Genomic DNA, 21101 nt, shown 5'->3' on the forward strand with positions numbered 1-21101 from the left:
AGCACCTGGTTTCTGAATCCAGCAAAGGGGTGCTCACAGAGGACCTACCTTAAAAAGGACAGAAACACATAGGTCCCGGAAAACGCTGCAAAGAAATCTCACAGAAGGATTATACACACATAACCACCAGCACATTAAAAACATATATATACATATAAATATATAGAATGGATCATACTCAGCCACCATGGTTCCCGTGCCGGAGCCCCGTTCAAGAGGCGACTCAAAGAAGCCTCTAGTCCAGACCATCAGCAAGGTGGTCACTATGAAGCCATAGAACCAACCAAACATATAGGTCCAGCATAGGAGATGGAAATGCAGGAAAATTCCTACCTAACCTCGGTCAGGTGGAGAGCTGGTGGTTATAGGGGAATTAGGAGCTAAGGGCAGATGTAAGACCCCCCACTCTGATCTGGACGAAAGCGCTTATGCCTTGTCTGGATCACATCCCTAGGTCTTGTCTACCTCACTTTGACCCGTGATTCCTTCTAACCCTACCCGCAGGCGGGGGAGGAGCGCGAGCCGCAACATTAGCCTTCTGTGGCTGTCTCTGATTCTCAGACCAAGACAGACCAGGACCCCTATGCTGTTCGGGCTTAGACCTGGACCATCGTGAAATGAAGGACTGAAGGCCGCTTAGCACGCCTTTGTCTCCCTGAACTTCTCGAGGTAACCAAAAATATTCGGAAGGCGAAACCGGCGCATCGAGAAGAAATCCCCTCTCTTCCATCCTGATGCCTGCCAGGTTCACCCACAGATGTCTCTCAATACCTACTATAGCTGCCATGCTTAGTAGCACAGAGAGTGAGATCTGTGGTGCGGCAAAACTCAGCTACCTCATTAGGCCTTTATCCAGGTCTTCCAGCAGGTCAGCCTAATATGCCTGGAGCACCGCATCGTGCGCAACGAAGCTACAGCCTGACCTGCTGCTGCATATGCCCTGCCATCTAAGCGAGATGGCAAGGAGGGAGTTTTAAGAGAGGATGTCTCACCCATAGAAAGATAGCTAGCCAGTCGTCTTTTTTACAGGGGCATCCTCTCATAGTCGTTTCCGCGCATCGCCTTGATGTTGGCATAACTCATACGCTAGAATCGATGAATGCGTAAGAAAGATAATGCTCAAAACTCACCATACGCAGAACAGGATGATTGGGAAGGTTCGGCCTCAGCTTCTTCGCCGTCCTCAGACATGTCCAGCTCTTACCGGGCTGAAACCAGCAGAGCACCGGCCCCTGGATCAAACGATGTTAAAGAAATTACATCATCCTCCAGCAGCTTACTCTCGTCCACAGCCGATGAGCGCGAGAGGGAAAACCCCTTTTTAACTCATCAGCCGGATCCACCTGCGATCCCCACGAGCCCATCCTCCTCCATGCCTCAGCAAGGGTGGGTCTTATCCGTGGGAAGCAGATGGCTGCCCCCCTTTCCTCGAAAAAAGAGACAAACGAGAGCGGAGCTTTTCATTAAAATACTCTCACGATGAACGCGGATTGCCCCCTCAAGGACATCGCGTGCGTGATCTTTGCCCAAACAAACAACGCAGAGATCGTGTGTGTCATCAGGTGTCAAATAACAACGACGCGGATGCACACACCCTCTAAACGCTTTGCTAGTGCTCGCCATAACGATAGGAATATAGATCGCTCTTACCACGAAAATGCACGCTTCAAACAAAACGGTCAGTGTAGACGAAGAAGAGAATGACATGTTCTCCAGGCGCCTATTTATACTATAATCCCACCGGTAGTGATGTCATGGGCTGTCGCCAGCCAACGTGTTGTTGGTGTTTTTTCAATGTATGCCTCAGACACGGGTCACGACGAGGCGTCCCCCATAGCGACCCCTAGAGGACGCAGTTCGAAGTTCCCTTGAAAAGGAATCCCATTTACATGGATTCCTTTTGAAATAAATTTATTTTGTCTGTGAAAGTATATGTAACCGCACTTTAACACCCACTTTTCGTAATCCAATCAAGTACCATCCTACAATATCCAGAAAGTTAAATATTTCAGAATATGGAAGTAAGATTGTGAACAGCAATTTATATTCAATATTAAACTATATTGAAAACTGTGTCAAACCATGTATGGCAGTCATTGCGAGTGCACCTTGCAGGCAAAATGGTTAAAGGTCAGGAAACATCAATGTTGTTGGTTCGAACCACACAAAGGGCAATTCTTGAGCTATCTGTGCGTTTGAGCAAGCCGCTTAACCTCAGGTTATTCCAGGGAGATTGTCCCTGGAGCCTGCTGTAGAGAGTGATTTTGTGTGTGTGTGTGTGTGTGTGTGTGTGTGCGTGCACAGCAGTTTAGTGAATTCGCCTTAGAATATTTTACACATTTTTGCTGTTTTGTTGTTGAGTATTGGCACCATTGTTGTTGTTTGGGTATATTATAGATTATAAAAAACAAAAGAAAAGGAGGACTGAACAGTGCACTTAAATATCATGTCAATATTTAATTGGCCAGACCTACAGTATTAATTACTCATCTGTTCTTCTTTTCTGCAGGCAGTTTCATTTTAACAAAATTATGTAACAGCATAATTTGTCATTTGCATGGCACTGCGTGTGTCTGTTGGGTTATGTTCCATGTCTTTCTCAAGAAACGAGACATGTTTGAAACTTAATGTGTAAAGATTATAGCACTTTAATATTTGAATACATTATGACTTTAACTGAAGGACTAATGCTATTTTGTAAGACGTTAAAATTATTTAGTCAGCCATATGCTCTCTAAATCTGAGAACACAGGGATATTGTTAGCAGCTGTGGACTGAAGGTGCTAAATTTGCGGCAAAGCAAACAATTAGCCACAAATGAGTGAACTGCAAACTAAACTCTGGGAGAGACATTAATTGTGAAAAGAATTTTCTAATTATTAAGGCCTGGTCACAACTCAACTTCAGAATGGAAATAATGTGGTGTGAATTAAATAAATGCGTACAATACATATAGTACTACACTATAATTGGGTTATCTTTTTAAGTGAAATGCTAGGAATACCCTATGTGAATGTAGAATATTTCTGCCTGACATATAGATGTTAACCTTGAATTCTTATTTTGTGATAATCTGTCATAGGGTTTTTTTTTTGTTTTAGTTTTTTTTTTTTTACATCTGAAGGGGACCCAGCACTGCTCCCTGAGGAATTCCTCACTGTCCTCTAAAAGAAAAGGAAAAATACTTTTTTTTCTTGTTTCAAAGTCCTGCTGTTTATCTCTCCCCTCCCAGTGTGTGGCTTTGATATGGTTATCTATTGAAGCATGGGTTCAAGGGCAGGTCTGCTACAAATTATGCCAGAAAGCATCTTGCCTCTTCTCAGCCCATCTTTCAAAGATTTAATACTTGGTCTTTAGTACCACCAAGGTCAGTGTTGTACTTAATTTAGTATTGGACATTGTGTTCAAAGTAGAAAAAAAAACTTGATTCTGGTTAATTTCAGTAATGTACTTTTAGCTAGAGTGCTCTGCCACGGTGGTTTCACATTGAATGAAGAAATGAAGATCTAGAAAGTGAGTCATACAAGTTTGACATGAGATTTATTTATTTATTTGTGTCTATGTACAGTTTTTAAATTCACTCTATCCTCTGAAGATTAAAAGGTTTAACTTTGCTGTCAGGTGAAAAAAAAAGTTTTTCTTCAGAGAAAGGGGCGTTTGGCATTTCCCTGTTCTCCTTGTGCTCAAGGTAACCTATTAGACTCTTAGTCACACCCAGCACCTGGACTCTCAGAGTTTTTAAGTCGGCTCATTTGCACAAGGCAAATGGTAAACCAGTGGAGTTAACCCTAATTTCTTACCCCCTCCGACCATAATGGGCTCTAATGCAAGTATCCAAGGGTTCATAAGCCTTGCAAATTAGCCTGGAAATGAAAATTTGCTCTTTTATAAGGAAAAAAATAGTGCCTTATAAGCCTCTTGAAGCCCGATTATCTTGATGCATGTGAAAGAAAAGGTATTGTGCCCCACCATACTTGTTTCAAGTACTACAATAACTACAATTAAATAGATTAAAACTAATAAAAAAAAAATTAATACAATCTATTTTGTCTATTTTGTCAAAGTATTTTGTCATATATTCAGTAAAACATTTGCAATTTACTTTCTGACCTGTTCTGTCATAGTTTTGCCATGCTGTCGAACACCTGTACAACATTTTCCTGTTGTCGGCGATGAACATGCAGCTGCTGTTTTAACGGTTGCATTGCGAATCAAAGGCAAACTTAAGAAAGCAGAGGCATAAATAATAAAGATGGCATAACAAAAGGATGCAGTGCTCTGATGTCACCACAGGCGTTTAAAGAGGAGAGCCAGCCAGAGGAGCACTCATGAATAAGAGACCCAGACGAAGAAACAGCCGTTAGACAGTCAGCTCAAGCACTGAGCAATACACAACAAAATGACCCAAATGGCCCGTGCTGCGGCTAGAGGAATCATGGAAGCTCTCTCTTCCACAGCAGCTATTTTTCTCCAGCAGTTCAGCCAAGCAGGCCAAAATTATTCAGGGCATGCTGACTGCATCCTCTGTACCCTGATAGTATTGATCTCTGGAGATGGAAAGCACGACTGCTTAGCTTCACAAAAAAGAAAGAAGTGCAACATAGACAATAATGCTCAAAGACCAAAGCATCTGGGATGGAATTCAGAAAGGTCGGAGGATTTATTGAAATAGGTTGACATTTATGAAGTAATATAGGCTTCATTGTGAAGGTCTAGCCTTTTTAGAAGGCATCATTTACACCACGACTGTTTGACTTGTGAGCGAGGATTTGTTTCTCTAGCAGGAAATGAGAAAAAGGCCCATCCATAAAAGGCCCGGCTATACACTGGTATTCAGTCCAGCAGTGTGCAAATGTGAGATTGCTTAATTATATTTTGTATATATGCGTGTATGTACGTACGTATGTATTTATTAATTTATTTATTTGAGTAACCGTGCATGATTATAGTAATAATAATTCTGTATAAATAATCTTTTCCTTTCTTTTCTTCCATTTAAAAACATAGTTTCACCACCTCTGCGTGCTTAATTATATTGCCTAATTGCTTGATATTTTTTAGTAATTGTTAAGTTAATTTTTGGGTTAATTTTAATAGCTTCACATGAAAAATGTAATTTTAATTAGTCATAGTATATGTAGTAAAGTATAATTTTATAAAAATCATGGAAAATTTGTCTATGCATTCGTTTGATCATTCATTCAATCGGCAAATACATCAATAATAACCTATCCTCTGGTTTTTAGCTGAAAATAGTTTGGCAGTAGATTATGTTCTGCCAAATCTATCTCTCTGTCTCATCTGAAAATAAACAATGCTCACCCTGCAAGAACAGTTGATATGTGTTGATAGCATCATACACTTAGGACTCGCGGACCCATCCTCTTTGCACTGTGAACATGAAGATGCGAACATTTTAAATCATTGGGGTTTTGAAACAGCATGCATCCTGTTTTTCCTCTCCTGGAATGTTTTGATGGGAGCTCACACTTTTAGCGGGCTGTGTTAACATTTGCATCTCCATCACAGTGGGGCTCTTTGTCAATCAGGGCGTGTCTGAGGCCTGAAAAGAGATGATTGAAGTGAAGGGAGATTTTCATGCATTTTTCCGAAACGCTTCACTGTACCTGACGGCATGCGAAAAATGGTATGTTACCATGGTAACCCCTCCCTCAACAAATGACCTTGCCACTCTCTCTGATTTTAGCACCTGCTGAAAAGCAATATTCACTTTAATGTCCAAGGTGTCTGAGCAAAAAGAGGAAATTGTGTCTAAACAGACAAGACGCTCTAGGAGGCTGGGTTTTTGGCCTTTTTTTTTTAATATAAAGTAGGTCCTTTTGGGAGATTTTTTTCTAGAATGCCTTCTGGCTGTTCAGTTAGACACTATCTCAAATTTACACCTTGGAAGATTTTTCCCTTTGGAGTAGACACACAACAGCAGGGAGGCAGAGCACTCCACATGACTTTTCCACACATAAAACCAGCCAGGGAGTTTCTGTTATATGAAGCAGGTTTGTTGTACGTGGTGCAACTTTTGCATTGTGTTGCAAGTGAAGTTATTAGATGATGGAAGGACATTCTGTTCTTACTCACAGCTTACGTGGAGCTGGCCCCGGTTGCCGTTCGTTACTACGTTTCAGGTATGCACTGTGTAGGTCTGTCTTGGTGCAGGACGAGACTCTTTCCCGAACACCTCCTGCTCCTATTTAAATCCTTGTGTGCCCTCTATTCTGTTCACCCTCATTAACTATTGTGTCGTGCAGTCATATTATGTGGATGTGCACTGTGCTTTTTCCCCGTATTTGTGCAAAATACAACTCTTCAATAGGTTGTTCTTGCAAATTTCTCTTCAACCTGCTGAGTAGTTGAATCCAAAGTCCATTCAGCATAATGTTTTTTAGCTACTTATGAAGTTATTATTAAATATTGGTGGTTTCCTGCTTTGCATCGCTCTAATGTAATAGTGAGTCATTATTTTGAAGTCATTAATTGCTGTGGTTTTATGCAGTGCACAGATTTATGGATCGTCCTCATTCACGAATAAGCATGTCCTTTTAATGTTTACCTCATTAATGCATAGTCGTTCCCTTATTAATTCATATGTAAATTAAATGAATTCATATATCTAAGCTGATAGAGAGAATCGTAAGTGTTGTAAAATTAATATATACTACAAAATAAATTATTATATACTACAAACATACTGGACTTCTTAAAAGTCTTTTCATTTAAAGGCTTAGCTTAAAAGCATGAAATCAGTTAAAACTAAATAATAAAATAAACATTGTCTTTATGCATTTCTTTACAATACTAAAATCAAATTAAATAAATATAATTACAGTCACAATCACACACACACACACACACACATATATATTATATATTTTTTTCTGTATGTATGTTTTTAATTTACTGCCTTTTTTGTTTATTAGCAAATGGCTGTAAAATAGCTTTGTATAGTTTATTATATAGTTTGATAAAAAAATGGAAAATAATAAGTAATACTAATAATTAAAAAAATACTGTAGTAATGTTTGTGTGAGTGTGTGTGTGTGTGTGTGTGTGAATCTGCAGTTCAGTATACATTTTTACATATTATGCTCATAATTCTTTCCCAAACAATTTTGCTTTAAAATCGAAAGTGTTTGCAAAGGGTTACATTGTTCTCGTAGCTGTAAAAATAGCCAATAGTCTTTAGACCAGTTCAAACTGATCAGACAAAACCTGACGAACGTGTCTGTTGGTGTGGTGTGAATTTCCCTTTTATCCTACCATAACATATTTTACATTCATCCCTTTCACTGCCTTTCTGAATGCAGATGACTGGGACAATACAGAGCTAGAATGAAGATTTTATTGTCATTATGTAATTTACCAAAGCAAGTTCTTAGTCAGAGTCATCCAGCTCTTTAAGGAGTCTGGGATGCCTTGCAGCAAACACACTGTTTCTTGTTTTCGTGCATTAATGCTTGTATTCTCATTACAGGGAGCTTCGCATTGGCAGATCTGGGCATGTGTGAGCCTCCTCCGTCATCCACTGTATATTGTTCCGATATAAGCCTACTGCAGGACAGATATGGTCTGAATGCCGGATCCGACGCCGACTCGGACCCCGAGGGGGTCATGACCCCAGAGCGCGCCGTCCAGCTGTGGAGCGGGCAGCCCCTGAAGTCCCGCCGCAGCTCTTGCCTGTCCAGCCCCGACCACTCGGTTCTCACTCTCACCGACTCTGAAAACGAGCACAAGACTGATGAAGAATCAGGTAGGAAAGAGAGAGAAAAACACTTGGGTGTGGAGAAATGAAACCAATGAAGAGACAAATGAAAAGACACTGATGATTGGAGATTTATCAGAAGGGTAGTGCATCTAAATTAAGTGGAAAATCTGTAATTTGGTAAGACATTAGTTCCAACAACGAATGCCTGTGTAATGAGACATCTAAATGAAATGTTCTCATTCCCCCAAAGGCCTTCAGTCTTTTTTGGGGTGAAATTGAGCATACTGAATCATTGAATAAGGACTATTTATATGATTCCCAACACTTAGGCGTCAATATTTGTAAAGCCGTAGCATTTTCTGAAGACTGCATTCACTGCGCTGGCGAGATCAAAGCGATTTACAAACCAAAGAGGAATCATCTCAATGCCTGCAATCTCAAGTGGTGTTTCTCTTTGATATAACGAGACTTTATTACAACAAAGCAGCCTGTCTAACATGCCAATGTCAAGTACCACGTTATGCGTTTATCTTGTTATCAGGTCATATTTATAAAATGCTTTTCGCTGACTGTTGAACTGACACAGTTGTAGCTTCTTCCTTTCATAAAACAAGCACCAGACACAAGCATGTAAATTCAGAGACATCTGTGTGGATGTGCTGTGGTGAAGCTACAGTTCTACTTCTGTTATCAGTCTCATCAGAAAGATATCTGAAATATAGTCACTAGACACTAGTCTCATTAAAAAGATTATCTTAAGATCATTCTCCATTTCACACATTTAGTTTTAGGGCCTAGTTGTAGTTTTTGTCTTTTGATGGAAATGTCCATTTAATTATATTAGTGTTGTGCAATATTAATACATTTTTGTCCATTATACAGTACATGGTCTGAAATTACATAATTGTAGTTTATAAAAATAATATTTTAGTTAAAAATAATGTGCAAAATGACAATAATATGCATTTTTTTAATATAAACATGCATAAACATTTATGAACACAGTAATGTTTGCTGTTCAATAGTTTGGGGCCACTAAGATTTTTTTTTAAAGTAATCATTATATTCAGCAAGGATGCACTAAATTGATCAAAATTGACAGTAAAGATATTTACAAAACTAGATAGTTGCAAAACTAAATAAATGCTGTTATTTTGAACTTTCTAGTCATCAAAGAATCCTGAATCATGAGCACCAAATCAGCATATTAAAATGATCTCTGAAGGATCATGTGACACTGAAGACTGGAATAATGACTGCTGAAAATGTAGCCTTGCCATCATAAAAATAAATTGCAATTTAAAATACATTACAATAGAAAATGTTATAATATTAAAATTATTTAAAAAAAAAAATCATTTTTATTTAATTGCATTAGGTGTAGAACATTGCAGTGCTCACATTTTAACATTACATTACATTATGGATACAGCTTATTAATCTCATATTAATGTATAGAACGAGTTTGAGTGAGCTGATTAGCAACAAGTTCGGTTTACTAGTGATCAGCCCTTACAACTTAAGAGAGGCAAAACATATTATTTGAATCAATTTTGTGAGCATTCATTCTCCATTTCACACATTTAGTTTTAGGGCCTAGTTGTAGTTTTTGTCTTTTGATGGAAATGTCCATTTAATTATATTAGTGTTGTGCAATATTAATACATTTTTGTCCATTATACAGTACATGGTCTGAAATTACATAATTGTAGTTTATAAAAATAATATTTTAGTTAAAAATAATGTGCAAAATGACAATAATATGCATTTTTTTAATATAAACATGCATAAACATTTATGAACACAGTAATGTTTGCTGTTCAATAGTTTGGGGCCACTAAGATTTTTTTTTAAAGTAATCATTATATTCAGCAAGGATGCACTAAATTGATCAAAATTGACAGTAAAGATATTTACAAAACTAGATAGTTGCAAAACTAAATAAATGCTGTTATTTTGAACTTTCTAGTCATCAAAGAATCCTGAATCATGAGCACCAAATCAGCATATTAAAATGATCTCTGAAGGATCATGTGACACTGAAGACTGGAATAATGACTGCTGAAAATGTAGCCTTGCCATCATAAAAATAAATTGCAATTTAAAATACATTACAATAGAAAATGTTATAATATTAAAATTATTTAAAAAAAAAAATCATTTTTATTTAATTGCATTAGGTGTAGAACATTGCAGTGCTCACATTTTAACATTACATTACATTATGGATACAGCTTATTAATCTCATATTAATGTATAGAACGAGTTTGAGTGAGCTGATTAGCAACAGGTTCGGTTTACTAGTGATCAGCCCTTACAACTTAAGAGAGGCAAAACATATTATTTGAATCAATTTTGTGAGCATTTTTGTAAACATTTTTCAAATTTAGTCAGACCAAAGATGAAGCACAATCAAAAAGCAAACTTTTCTGTTAGTGCTTGTAAAAAAAGCACTGCAGGTTCTCCAAAATGTTGAGATTAGAGTTGCACGCCTCTGAAAGGCTTTTATTGCACACAGAAAATAAAAAGGAGAGGAAGCGAATGGAGCAAAGTGTTTAGGGAGGAGATGTGAAACTCCAGGTGGTGCTAACAGAAAAGAAGCAAGACTACCTTGTTGAGGTGAGCGTGTGTGCAGAAAGGGGAAGTAGATCTAGAGGGTTGAATGCAGGCAGTCATCGTTCAAAGCCAGCCCAGCTATGCTGCTCCATTCTTGGACATCAAGGCCACCGCATGCATTAATGGAAGCAGGTTGTGCAAAGGAAAGGCACAATGCGGGATTTATGATACCTGCAGCGAGATGCAATAAGCACCAGGTGCGTCTCATCACGCACTGCCAGGAGTGTTCCAGTTTTGTTCGCCTTCTTCTAGTGACGTGCTCCTATTGTGCGCCTTCACATGAGCTGGTGGTATGAAAGACAGGAAGATGATGGCGATGGTGATAAGGGGAATTGGGTATTGGGCATTGAGCATTGATTATCTCTCACACAGTCGGAGGATTTAACATGGGAAATTGACACTTTCCACTAATAGGGTTTAAACTGGAGTCCTGTGACTTAAATCAATACAATGTTAAACTATCAGATGTTAGATCAAATCAGCTCGCAAAATTAAAATAACACTATATGTAGCTATTTACAGAATAATAGTGTATTTGTCAAGTTTAACAAATCAAATTGACCAAAGGGATAGTTCCCCCAAAATTGAAAATTCTGTCATTAATTACTCACTCTCTTGTCGTTCCAAACCTGTGAGACCTTCGTTCATCTTCAGAACACAAATTAAGATATTTTTGATGAAATCCGAGAGCTTTCTGACCCTGCATAGACAGCAAAGCAACTGACAAGACAAGAAAGGCAGAAGGGACAGCGTTAATGTGACATCAGTGGTTCAGACGTAATGTTTTGAAGCTAGAATACGTTTTGTGCACAAAGAAAACAAAAATAGCGAAAAATTGACAATTAATCACCCTTGGTTGAAAAGTAAAAATGTTACTTAATTTTTTTATAGATATAAGCCATGTACCATTTTTGTGGAAAGTGCCAATGACTGCTACACCCCTAGGGACTTTTCATAGGATCTTTGGTGTGTCTTTGAAGGAAGGGACTTTTTTGTTTGGAATGGTGGTTGATGACACTGCCACTGAAAACCTCTCGAGACTGCAGCGAAAGACTCAAGCCCCGCAGACATTAAAAACAGTAAAAAGCAATACTTCTTCAGCAGTGCTTCATTTGACAAGATCAACTCCTCCATCGTTTTTGCCCTTTCTTTCAAGTGTAAGCATATGAACAATGTGGACAGTTTCCAGAACAGAAAACAGTTTTGAGAGTATGACAGTTATTTATGCAATAGAAATAGGGAGTAAAAATAAATCTGGATGGATTTGTGTTTGTTCAACAGTGATTATCACTTAAATGTTAGCCAGGTGAAGTATTTTGCTCTCGACTTTGCCTTCTTCAAAGAATGAATCACCACTTGCAGTTTCCCACTCAATCAAACTTATTTTACTCCCATAATTAAATATTTTCTCTATGTTCCGCACCCACTCAGATAGCTACATCTATAAATAATCTTCATTCATACATGAGCATTTAAACTGATCAAAAGTGACAGTTAAGGCATTTATAATATTGCAAATTTAGCAAATAAATGCTGTTATTGTTATCTTTCTGTTCATCAAAGAATCCTGAAAAAAAATATTATGTGACACTGAACACTAGAGTAATGCTGTTGAAAATTCAGCTTTGCATTTTACATTTTAAAATTCCTTACAATAGAAAACAGCTATTTTAAATTGTAATAATATTTTACAGTATTATTATTTTTACTGATCAAATGCAGCCTTCTTTCAAAAACATGAAAAAGTCTGGTAACACTTTATTTCGATAGTCCACTTTAGACATTCTATTAACAGCAAGTAACTTTGCAACTACATGTCAACTAGCAGTTAGTAGAGTATTAGTAGACTGTCTGCTTAATATCTTCTAACACTTTCTTTGTCAACTTATTCTACTAACCCTAAACCTACCCTAACAGTCTACTGTGAGAGTTAGTAGACATGTAGTTGCAAGTTAATGAGAATTAGTTGACATGTAGTTGACATGTAGTTACAAAATTACTTATAGTTAGTAGAATGTCTAAAGTGGACTATCGAAATAAAGTGTAACCAAAAGTCTTACTGACCCTAAACTTTTTGCATCTTGCATTCCACAAAGAATAAATCACCATAAACACCATTTCCCACTCAATCGAACTTCTTTTACTGCCTTAATTACATCTTTTCTCTACGGTCCACACCCACTCAGATGGCTGCTCTATGAATAATCTTAATCCATACATGAGTATCTGCTTCGTGTCCAGCTGTATTTGTAATTAGCACACAAGCACCAAAGTGACGTGTTTTGTAGCCACCTGCCATCTCACATTCTTGGTGACACAAGTTCTTCACTCGGGTAATGGACAGCATGCGTTTCAAAAAAGTAGAAGTTGAGTTTGATGCGCATTTGGCCTGTGGGCGGCATCGGTGGCCTTATTGCCACTGTGACAGACATTCACCGTAGCATCGGCATGTGCACACACTGGGAGCAGCGTGATGTTCTCAGAAGAATCGTTCGCATTGTTTGTACCGCTGCTCTGAGCCATGCAGAGCCCACTGATCTTTGTTTTTCTCTTTCTTCTCCGTTCTGAACTTCCCTTTCAGAGCCACAGGCATAAATTCAATCCCTGTCCTTAACTCCACCCTTTATTCTGCCTACTGAGAGTGGAGTCCACTTCAAGTCTGTGTGTGTTACTGTAATGCACCAGCGTTTAAGAAAAAATAAGTTTCTCCATTTGTGTGTGTATTTGTGTACATTGAAATAAACGGAGACACAGCAGGACTCCGACCACTAATGGATTTCCACCGTGGGAGCTAATTAAAAGGGATGGCGAGAGCTGGATTTGATCAAGAGAATGCTGGGTGACTAGTCACAGCAGTGAGTCCTGAGGCGCCGTGTTCAGCCACCGTGTGTGTGAAGAGCGTAGCATGATGATATGATAAAGACGGCACCTTCAGGCAACACTTACACTTATTACCACTCGCTTTTGTTGGCATTCACGGGTCAACTCTCAGCGTCAAAGAACCGCTCGGCCAACGTTCCCGGGCTCCCTTTCCCAAGACTCCTCGCTCAGATCTGCCCGTCTTCTGTTGTTCGCTGAGCCTTGGTTACTTTTACAGACAGTGGGTTCATGTCGCTGGCAGATTACAGCTAAATGATTAGAGAAGGAGCCCTCATTAAAATGGCACAGTTTGCTCGTGGCGCTGTTCGCACTCTTTTAAGTTCTCGTGGTGTACTGTCACACAGCTTGCACTGAGGCCATTAACTAGTCTAAGGACACAAACTCTTGGGAGTCATTGCGCATGTTATTAGAACTTGTAGCAAAATCAGCTGTGAAATGTGAAAACAAAGTTTGGCCAAAGATGATTGCATGATATGAGTGTGCAGATTAACCTTCTGCTGCATGAATTATAAAGTCACAAAGGCAAACAAGGGTTTCTGTTTGCTTTAAAACAAGAATATAATCATTTGCACTCGTTTTTGTTTGCACTACACTTCTCTGTATACTCTCTATTGCGCTATTTAGTAACACTTCTTTTACAGTGTTCTTGTTACACATTACATGTACTTACTATAGTAATAACAGTAAATTATGCTAAATTACATGCAAATAAACCTAAACCAAATATTAATCCTAATCCTAACCCTAAAGTAAGTACATGTTGGTTATTATTTAGTACTTACATTTACAATCACACTGTAATAAGGACACATTGAAATAAAGTGTGAGCCAATTATTTATACACAATCTAAGCATCAGAGTTTAAAATTTAAATGATGCATAATATTGTTTAATTATAAAAAGCATCATTATATATTACATATTTACATTTTAAATGTACAAAAAAAATCATCAGTGAAACCTGATTGAAAGTATTACTTAGAAATTTTGGTAACACTTTACAATAAGGTTCTATTTGTTAACATGATCACACTTTCATTTAGGGACCAATTCTTACTAGTATTATTCTAACTAATAACTACAACTTTTGCCTCAATATACCACTTATTTGCTGCTTATTAATTAGTTAGTAAGGTAGTTGTTAAGTTTAGTTATGGGTTGGATTAAGGGATCTAAAAAATCGTCATGCAGAATAAGGCATTAATATGTGCTATATACGTAGTAATAAACAGCCAATATGCTAGTAATATGCATGCTAATAAGCAACTAGCTAATAGTGCGAATTGGTCCCTAAACTAAAGTGATACTGTTAACATTAGTTAACTACATTAGTTTACATGAACTAACAATGAAAAATATGCTGACACTTTAGTATAGGGACCAGTTCTCATTATTAACTAGTTGCTTATTAGCATGCATATTATTAACATATTGGCTGTTTATTAGAACATGTAAAGCACATATTGTGCATGACCATATATACTACATTCCGAATCATACCCAATACCTAAACTTAACAACTACCTTACTAACTATTAATGTGCAGCAAATTAGGAGTTTATTGATGCAAAAGTAGGAACAGTTTGTTAATACTGAGAATTGTACCTTAAAATAAAGTGTGACCAAAATACTTCCAAATCTTTTTATTTATTAAGTGTAACCTACTTTTTAAACTAATGTTAACAAAGCCAAACCACTTCCATCAGCTATATTGAAATTATGTTGTCATAAAACAACAAAATTACATATAATAACAGAATTATGCAGAAGGTCAAAGGTGATCACTAATTGTTCTTTAGATTTAACATCAATCCCTGAATGCTTAAAATGCCTTTAAAAGATCTGTCCACTGTTGTAGAGACATACTGTTAAAACCGAAAATTAGTGCTGAATTCATTAGGCAAAGAGGAACATTTGCTAATTTCCAGAAGATTTCTGGCACGCACGTAATTAAAGTGTCTGAATAAAGAGCATGAAGATGATCTACAATTATGAAAACTAGGTAATCTGCAGGATTTTCGCCTTTTATGCTCTTTTTCATGTTGGTGGCAGAAATAACACAGTTTTGCCATTGACGTCCAACCCGCCGTTTCTTAACGTGAAAAAGGAAGTGAATACTGAAATTGAAGACGGTTAGCTTTTTAATGAACACCCCACTCCAAATATGTCTAGTAACAGGTATGTCGACAACTAGAGGTTTTAAAGACTTTTCGAGGAGCTTTGGTTTCCATGACAACAGGTGAAACCAAATGGGGAGGTCAGCGGTGAATGTGTGTGCTGTGACTGGTTGCTGTGCGAAAGTGTGTTTGTATGTTTTAGGGATAATTTATAAGGTTTATTAGAAGATTCTGACTTTGGGTTATAAAATTAATATTCCATTTTCAAAAATACAAAGTGTTTGTTAGTGTTGTTGTGTGTAAAGGTCAAAGGAGCTGTTATGGGTATAATAATCCGGATAAGCACACAATTTAAATGAATCCAATATATACAAAATTAATGAACCAGAAAATATTTACCAAGCATATCATTGTTTCTCTCATGACCTTACAATCCTAATTCTTTCAGTGTGTGGTGGACAGGATTGTTGAGTTTGGTCTATCCAGACCTGGCAGGGTTGACATTTGAAATGGATCCGCCATCTGTCACACTGGTTTTGATTAGCGTATGTCTTTATTTTCCTTTATATGGCAAAAAATAAATTCTCAGTTTTTTTCAGAACGTTTGACCAATTCAAGATTTCGATTTCGTTTTTCTTCCTTCATTTTTTATCTAGTCATCTTAAGAATGCAACTTCAACATGATTCAAGTTGATTTATTAACCATCTAGTTCTATTCCACGTGCATCACACATGAAGTTGTCAACATGGTGTAAATGTAAAATTCACTTGTTAAATTCTTTGCAGAAAAGAAGAATGAAATATGAATCCACATACTGTATTGTACAAACTTGTCTTAAACATATTCATGTATGTTATTAAAATATAATAATTGATTAGAATAATATAAAAAAACGATTAAATATTAAATATTAGAATAATATTAAAAACACTTAAAATCTTAATACAGTTCAAAGGCAAAATGACTAAAAGTATAACACCTGTAAACTATTATTAACATTAAATGTTTTGTTAAAACAAATAACAGCAGCTTTTCATCATGTCACCATCATGCAAACATGCAATATCAGACTTAAGATATTAAAGATAATAATATCTAAAGATATATTAGCGTCCACACCAGCAGACGATATCATCTGTTTATTCTCAGCGCATGCTCGTCTACCTCTTTAAATTCTCGAGCTCATGTCAGCAGGATTGATAATGACTGGCTATCAATATTTTTATCGTTCATCAGCTGGAAAAAAATCGTTTTGAAAGTGATTCCAACAATATTGTTTCTCTGTGCCTTTGTCGTTATACTTGTGGTGTGGACTCTGCTATTCTTTAATATTGAGAAAGATTTTTGCAACTATATCTTTATCGTTATCTTTATAGTTATCTTTCCTGGTGTGAATGGGCCTTTAGAGAAGTAGTTCCTTACAGGCTTTTGCATTTTACTGTGCTGCTTTTCCGTTGTTTTTCTATGTAAATATAGACATGTTTGACTAATGCGTTTGACTTGCAGTGTCTCGTTCATGAAACGCCATTCTAAAAACGTGGCACACAAGTTAAAAGAAGTTCAACTTGTGTCTCACAACCTTGTTTTTTTCCATTCCCCTGCTCGCATCAACTCATTCTGTGTGGATAGCACCCACCAATATGTTACGTTATCGTCCTTCATAGATAGTAATTGACCCTTCACAGGGAATTTGATTGACAGGCAATCTGACCAATCATAACGCAGAATCTGCCATTTTTGTCTGACAAACAAACCAGACTGGAGAGTAGATTAATATTGGTGGACTTGATCTTGAAAAATTGTGTGTACTGTTGTCTTTCTGTAGTTGAAACAAGATATCTTCTGATGTTCCTTCATGTTTATTTCGCACTATAACTAGTAAAGAGGAAGAGATTGTTTCACGTGCCGCTTGAACTGAGGAGCTACAGCAATCTGTCACAACACATTAATAAGCCACAAAATGGAATTTATTGTTTGAATTTCTTAAAAAATGAAAAGCTGAAATGAAAAATGGAAAGCTGAGACTTTGTTTCATAGCTAAAGTAACCTGCTCTGTCTTGTCTGTCATCGCGTTGTCAGTTTACTCTTTGCTCCACGGTATATTTTTAACAGCTTGAGAACATGATGTGTGGCGTGATGTGTGGCTTGTCAGACATAGCAACAGTAACGAAGGGGGGCGGGTCTTGGCAAAGGCAAGCAGTAATTAATTAAAATGGGAAAAAAAATCCTCACTTTATCACATCAACTTCTAAATAAGATGCAATTTCAAATACACAAGAAGGTGAAGTGAAAAAGACAGAAATATAAGAAGAATGTGGTATGTTGTGGCACAAGGACATGTCAAATATTTAAAACATTCAAAGCACAAATGTACAGTAGGCCGATTATGCAAAAAAAAAGCTAATTTCTTAATTCTCTCATTTGTTTACACATTTGCTTTGAGTGTTCTCTTGTATATTTATGCTAGCATCTGTGTATAATAATGTGCGTGTGTTTCTGTGCATGTGCGTGGCACATTATGACATACGTCCAGCGAGCCCTTATTCTGGTGCGAGTGTGACCGCTTCTAATGAATCTCTTAATGCTGCTTGTTCCTTCCGATGCTTATCTGTCCCACTTTCACATCATGCTGTTATTTCATGATTGTTTACAATCCATTAGCATTCGCATGGCTCTCAAATAACGCGTGCACAGCTATTCCATCGTCGCCTCACAAGGAGAAATAGCTGTGACAGCGCTGAACGTTTATTTAACGTGTCGATGGTGGCGGCAAAGAGGTAATTGAGAATTGATTTGACCATAATGGCTTTTCATATGTTCTCTACAGAATGCTGATGCTGCCTGATTAAGCCGTGAGACGGCAATTTGCCACTTAATGGGGTCTGCCCTTGTCCTTTGCACAAGGCAAACCCACTGTGTGAGAAGTGGTAATAAAGAGACAGTGTTCAGAGGTGTCGTCCACGTCTGAGTCTTTGTACGGACCACGTTACTGTGGTTTAATCTGTTCTCGCTTTTGTCACCTCAAAGCATTCGCTTTGTAGAGGGAAGTTTCTTAGTTCCAGCTTGCTGCACAGTCTCAACAACTGCAGCAAAAGCTGATGATACTAACGCCTGAGTACATTCCCTGTGCCTGAAATATGTAAAAGGTGTGAACAGTTTTTTAATAAAAGTGGAAATGAATGACAACAAAATTATTTTGGTATTTGGTATTTTTGGTATTTCAGTCTGCTTTCTGAAGAATTATATTGATTGCATTAATTGCATATTAACAGCGCCTGTATATCTGCATATAAAGTAGTTTTGTGCCAAAAATAAATAAATAAATAAAACAAAGAAAAATTAGCTTTTCTAAAGTAATTATTAAATATGAATTAAATATTTTCCACATAATATTTAAACTATTTGCTTTCCAATGGAAATATTTAAACACTTATATTATATAATATTAAGATAAAATAAAAGAATGATTTAATTTAGTCTTTATAATACCACATTTAATATTTTTCTCACACAATATATAGTAAATTGTTGCTTGTACATAACAATATAATACTGCCTTTATTCATTATTTATTAATTATTTTAGTAACAGGTCTCTTGCAAAGGATTCATCATATTTTGAGAGTCATTGGCATTCAAAAGTAAAAAAATAAAACTGTACAAATTAATATTAATAATATTTTATAGATTCATTTTTCTAATATAAATTAGTGCTGTCAAACGATTAATCACGATCAATCGCATCCAAAATAAAAGTTTTTGTTTACATAATATATGAGTGTGTACTGTGTATATTTATTATGTATATATAAATACAAACACATGCATGTATATATTTAAGAAAAATATGTTAATATATTAAACATATTTATATAGAATATAAAATATAATAATATAAATGTATATACGTATATGTAAATATTTTCAAACTATATACTGAATGTGTGTGTATTTATATATACATAATAAATAAACAGTACACATACATATATTATGTAAATGAAAACGTTTATTTTGGATGTGATTAATCGCGATTATTCGTTTGAAAGCACTAAATAAATTTATATTTAATTAAATAAATCATGGTTTGCAAAATGATCAGTCTAAAATCCAAGGTGACAGTCATACTGTATATGCCTATTGTGAAACAGAAGCTGTGTCTGAACATCCTCTTTTGCCATACTGCTTTTGGCATGCTGTGTAGTTGGGGAAGAAGGCAAATTCCAGTGCTGGAACCCAATACATACATTTTTTGTTATGAACCATTATGATTTGTTATTTGATTTAATATCTAGTTCAGTCATGAAACTTTCTTAGATAGATTAAACTCTCCACCTCCCCCTGCTCCACCTGTCTAGATCTGCTATTGAATTAACAGTATATATGTGTATGTATATATATATATATATATGTATATATATATATAAATATATATACTGTATATATATGCTCACAGCAGCATGTCAGTGAATCTATTGGCAGAAACAAGTCCATACTTGCTCTGAAGCAGCAGCCATGATCTAATCCGCCAAGTCCAAATACATAAAAACACTGTCATGCATATTAACATGCTAAAACTATTCAGAGAGTTATCATGAAATAATGAAATTCCATTAACTCATTTCTGTTGATTATTACGGTCAACTTGTTGATTGTTGACGTGGAAAGACTTAAAAATTGAATGGGCTTTGTCAAAAGCCAGTTACAGAAAGAAAAATGAATAGCAGGTCATGCAATAAAAGAGTAAATAATATGGGCTGGTGATGCAATGCTCTGTTGATCTGATCTGTTCTGTTTGCATGTTGCATTCGTCAGGTTGCTTAGACACACTGTAATTACAATTTCTGTGTTACCATGCTTTAGTCTACACATACATTTCCTTTTTGTTGTTGTTGCATAAATTATGTTTCTGGCGCAGTCAACAGATGCTTTGTTTGCACAGAAGCACACTGAACTGAATTTAATCCAAAGCAATATGCTTGGCTCTTCAAATGTTACCTCAATATGGACATCCTTAACATTCCCCAGAAATAACACTCAAGACTTGGGGATGCGGGGGGTTTATGAGCATTGATCTCACAGCGTCAGATTGTTCAGGAAAGTAAAACAACAACTGGGATTTCTGTATTTTGTTACTTTGATTTTCAAGGTCTTTTATATTTTAGTTTATTCTCGTGTGTGTTTGTGTTCACTACATTTGTTGTTTTTATAATTTGCTTTCCTTTTATTTTGATTTAATTTTTCATTACAAGCATACTTTGATGACGAGGATGAAGATCTGTTTGGTGATTACTATTTCAGTAAGTTACCTTATGTTCAATGATTTCTTGTGTTTGCTGTGTATTTTGTTCATATATACAGTGCCGTTTTTGCCCCCTTCCTGTTTTTAAAATGTTTTTGTATATTTGTTACACTTAAAAGATCCAGATCATCAAACTAATTTTAGTATTACACAAAGATAATGCAAGTAAATACAAAATGCAGTTTTTAAATTATGATTTCATTTAAGTGAAAAAAGCTGTCCAAACCTACAGTACCTGGCCCTACATGAAAAATTAATTGCCCCTCCTGTTAAATCATGAAAGAACTGTTATTAACCACATTATTTTAGAAAGCTGAGTTAAATTTCACTAGCCACACCCAGGCCTGATTACTGCCAGACCTGTTGAATCAAGAAATCACTTAAATAGAACCTGTCTGACAAAGTGAAGCATGCTTAAAGAGCAACACATCATGCCGCGATCTAAAGAAATTCAAGAACAGATGAG

The 21101-nt window shown here is 36.5% G+C and overlaps 1 protein-coding gene across 1 annotated transcript in view; it reads left to right on the forward strand.

Annotated features, from left to right (window-relative positions):
• The window catches only part of tenm2b (teneurin transmembrane protein 2b), a 302210-nt gene that overhangs the window by 68357 nt on the left and 212752 nt on the right, over positions 1-21101 (forward strand). Inside the window, exons 3-4 of the mRNA XM_016278713.1 lie at positions 6099-6143; positions 7490-7765. Of these exons, the coding sequence (XP_016134199.1) occupies positions 6099-6143; positions 7490-7765 (321 nt within the window). The remainder of the gene's footprint in view (positions 1-6098; positions 6144-7489; positions 7766-21101) is intronic.

Source organism: Sinocyclocheilus grahami, unplaced genomic scaffold, assembly GCF_001515645.1.
Source record: "Sinocyclocheilus grahami isolate Dianchi unplaced genomic scaffold, SAMN03320097.WGS_v1.1 scaffold124.1, whole genome shotgun sequence".
Lineage (NCBI taxonomy): Eukaryota > Metazoa > Chordata > Actinopteri > Cypriniformes > Cyprinidae > Sinocyclocheilus > Sinocyclocheilus grahami.